Source organism: Alligator mississippiensis, chromosome 7, assembly GCF_030867095.1.
Source record: "Alligator mississippiensis isolate rAllMis1 chromosome 7, rAllMis1, whole genome shotgun sequence".
NCBI lineage: Eukaryota > Metazoa > Chordata > Crocodylia > Alligatoridae > Alligator > Alligator mississippiensis.
The window spans coordinates 10141382-10145587 of NC_081830.1; the positions used below are offsets into that span (position 1 = coordinate 10141382).

Here is a 4206-nt window from a genome sequence, read left to right on the forward strand (position 1 = left end):
GTGGGTGAATGGACAGCCAGGCCTATTTAGTTTGGCGGATGCTTGAGGGGAAACATGAGAAATGTTTCCAAGCTACTAAATGGTGAAGAGAATATCAATAGCGATTTATTACTGACTGTCTCTCCTCAAATAAGAATCATTGGTCATGACATAAAATGAGCAGGCCATCAACGTAAAGCAAACATGAGGCAGTTCTTTTTCACCCAGTCGGTCATTCAGGCTTGGGACTTGCTGCTCTCAGATGTAGGGGAAGGTACAGTCCTTAGCACAGACTGATCTAGGGTTTGCAAAGGAGGGTGGGAGGCATCATCACAGAGGAATACGTGGCTCAGAGGGTTTTAGCAGGGATTGGAGACTCATGAGGTCCCAAAATTTCCTGGAATCCTCCATTACACGATACCTAGTTTTCTCCAGCTAAAGAGAAATTAGAAGCTTTACTCAAGGGCTCAGGGGCCTTTATGGCAAGGGCCCAGGGCTGTATTATCCAGAGGTTGGACAGTCACTGGTCAGAAATGATTTGGGTCTAGCTAGGCCTATGCCCAGGGGAGTTGTGAGCTCTCCATCACTGGATGCGCCAAGGAGAGGTTGGACTGCTACCGGGTAGGGATGATCTAGACATAAAGATGTCTGGGCTCTGCTGCCAGCATTGCCCAGGTTTCTGGGCTTTGCTGGTTGCCTCGCCTTGCTTTCTGCTACATATGTCAGGGGAGGCACTGGGTGTTGAGTGCAGCCCAGGCTCGGGGTGGGGAATAGGCTGTGCCATATACTCCTACCGGGACAGAAACCGGGAGGGTCCTGGCTAGTGTTTTGCCCCTCCACTCCGGCTCAGATTAACACTGCATTTGGGGTCAGGAAGGAATTCCCCTCCTGGTCAGATTGGTTTGGACTGGAGGGTTTTGCCTTCTTCTGTAGAGGGAGCACGGCCTCTGCCTGGGACCTCTCTAATGTATATGAGCAACCTTTTACTACAGCAGGACGTTGGCCACTGAGGTCCCCCTGATTTCCCTGTGGCAGGGTTGGTTGTGACGTGTTGTGTCAGAGTGATAGTAGTTCTATGAAGAGTTTAGATAATGGATGTGTCTGGGATGGTTTGGATTAGGGGTGGGCAAAATGCAGCCCGCGGGCTGGATGCTGCCCGCCAGGCCATTCTATCGGGCCCACAGGGTCCCTAAAAAATTTAGAAAATTAATATTTATCTGCCCTGGGCTGCCCGTCATGCGGCCCTTGATGGCTTGTCAAAACTCAGTAAGTGGCCCTCTGCCCAAAATAATTGCCCGCCCCTGGTTTGGACAGAGGTTATCCTGCCTCAGGACTAGACGTGACCCCTGAAGTTTCCTTCCAGCCCCTCCTCTCCAGGATTTCTATAAATCAGTTCAAGATCAAAGCACAAATAAATATATTCTATCTATCTAGATATGATATCTAGATTATAGAGATATATAGCTATATGTGCATAATATATAATATAAAATACACATATAATATATATTACATATATAGTATATATAATACATACATATATTTATTTATTTATATACACATGCACGCACTTACACACTCTATATAAATATGTTGGAACATGCACTAATTCAGCAGCTTATACATTAAGTTTAAATAACAAAACCAGCTAGGCTCAAAATAAGTATGATATAGATATATATTAGATATTGATATATATATATACACTAGATATACAGATATAGATAGATAGATATATATACACACACAAATTTATATACTGTACTTACATACACACACACACGATATATATAATATGAAACATGTAGATAATAGATATATGCATAATATATACATTCACATAAACTATTTATAAATATACTGGAAAACTCATGAATTCACCAGTTTATGTTTTGTTCAAATATCACAACCAGCTAGGCACAGAATAGTTCCAAGACGTAGTTTGAATAGTTCAATTGTCATGACAGCTCCACATACATTTCTTCTCCAGATTCATCAAACAAAATCTGGCCTTCTTGAGCACCTTGACAGTGACTCAATACTTCACTGTCAGTCATTGCCACACCTGAGTGAAGTTCCCCTGAGTTCACACCTGCATTAAGGTGTTTAGCTAGGGCTGAAAGAAGTCTGTAGAGCTGGGAGACAGAAGAGAGACATTACCAGGAATAGCTAACAGGAAGCAACATTGCCAGAGAAAGGCTAGGTTGATTAAGGGAAGGGGAAGGCCCTTAGAAAGGAAATGGGAGTCATTCACACCAGTTAAGTGATGACTCCGAGAATAGCAGGAATTAGCTGGAATTTTCCCATGTCTAGCTCCCCACTCCCTGCCTCTTCCCACCTCCCTGACTTGCGATCCTTGTTGCCTTGCAGTCATCATCAACATGCATCAACATCTACAGACTCCAGAGCGCAGCACAGAGCCAGTTCCTTGTCAGGCTGCCTGTTGCTCTGGGCATCAAAGACAAGGGACTCTATCTCTCCAGTGTGCTGAGTGGTGACCAGCCCATGCTGCAACTGGCGGTGAGTGGTGTACATTTCCATCCCCCTATGGGGAGCAGGGAAGAGGCTCTGTGATAGCTCAGCCCAGCTGGGATCAGAGTAGCTAAGTGCCATGACTGAGGTTATATGGAGAGTCGGTGACAGAGGAGGGAGTTGCTCACTCTCTCTTTCTCTCTCCTCAAACCAGTGTATAAGGGGCCAAGCAACTAGTACTCGAAGTGGATCATGCTAGGTCATGCCACAGAAGGGCAGAATGCCTATGTGACATGACCAGGGTCACCCAGGAGAGCCAGTGCCAGGGGAAGAGATGGACTACCCCTCCCCACCCCTATCCTCCCAATGGTCACCAGCACCTGCAAATTTGAGCTCCCTCTCACCATTTTTCCTTTTCCTCTGGCCATAGGAAGCAGAAGTCAAAAGGGACATCTCTGGAGATGACTTCCAGTACTTCATCTACTGCATCCAGGTGGACAACATGACCAAGTTTGAGTTCACTTCTCACCCCAGCTGGTACATCTGCACTTCCCAGGAACCCAGTCAGCCTGTGGGAATCACCAACTGCCTTGGCAAGGACCTCATCACCGACTACCACCTCACCAGGCCCAAGCACTGAGCCCCGTCCCAACCCAAACCAGCAGTCACTGGTTTCAGGCAACAGTATTGTATGTACTACGTACATCCATCCCCTGCCCCGCTGAGTTATGTGACCAGGTGTGTCTCCCATGTGTGTCTGGTTCCCCCTATCCACGCTGTGTGTCCTCTCCCCAGGCAGTCTGATCCACCCCCGATCCTGTGAAACCTTCCAGCAGCTCGCTCATGGTCATGAAACTCTTGACTGCTAACACTTGATGCTACATTTAAATCAACCCAGCCAGGCAGTGTAGACACCCCCACCTCTCCAACCTGTCAGCTCACAGCCCTATCTGGCCGCAGCAAGCAGAGGGAATTTGCCCCTTCCAGGCCAGTTGCAAAGCAACACATGAGCAAACTGGTCTGAAGCCAGCTGGTGGGGATCTATACCCTGGGTGTTACATTGTAGACAGAATTCTCTTCCCATCCCTGATGCCCCCCAAAATTCAGATGTGTTTTATGTGAATTGTCACGTAACACATCCATGCTATGGCTGCATTCCTTATTACTACATAGTATTAGTTATATCGCATTAGAAAGTCTAACTCTCAAAAACAGGTGCCTTATGCCCTTTGATGACATAGATTCTAGGGACAAACTTGGCAGTTCCTTTGCGAGACCAGAATCTGGTCTCGTCACCTCTCAGGGTCCTGTTTACAATTTGCCACAGGCTTAGAAGAGAACTTGGAAATACTTGAGGCAGACAAAGGTGCAGTGACCAAGGAGCTGGCATGTTTTTATTATATAAAAACTCAATGTCATGTTAGTACCAGATGCTGTTTCCTGTACATTCCTGTTGGGTGTTTCTGTAGAAAGGAATTATTATTTAAATGAACTGCATTCTTTTAATTATTTTTTGCAATGAAATTATTTATTGACTAACCACCGGGATCTGATGGCCTCCATGAAGCCAGTAAATCTCTATCAAACAGTCTCATGTTTCCAGCTCATTGTTAGCTCAGAGTAATCAACCAACCCAGGGAGAAAGGAATTAAAACAATCCAGCTGCGTCTCTAGGTTTCAAAGGCAGGCTGAGATGGCGTTTGGGATTGGGGGTGGTATATAACTGGGAATATCTGACCAGCTCTTCCGGAAACT

General features: G+C 46.0%; 1 protein-coding gene across 1 annotated transcript; it reads left to right on the top strand.

Annotated features, from left to right (window-relative positions):
- Window positions 1-2325: 2325 nt before the first annotated feature.
- Window positions 2326-3985, top strand: LOC132251655 (interleukin-1 beta-like; the record flags this gene model as incomplete). The annotated part of the gene is made up of 2 exons (XM_059731610.1): window positions 2326-2499; window positions 2882-3985. Coding segments are annotated over 2 exons (384 nt in total), but the record flags the coding sequence as incomplete, so codon positions are not given.
- Window positions 3986-4206: the final 221 nt, after the last annotated feature.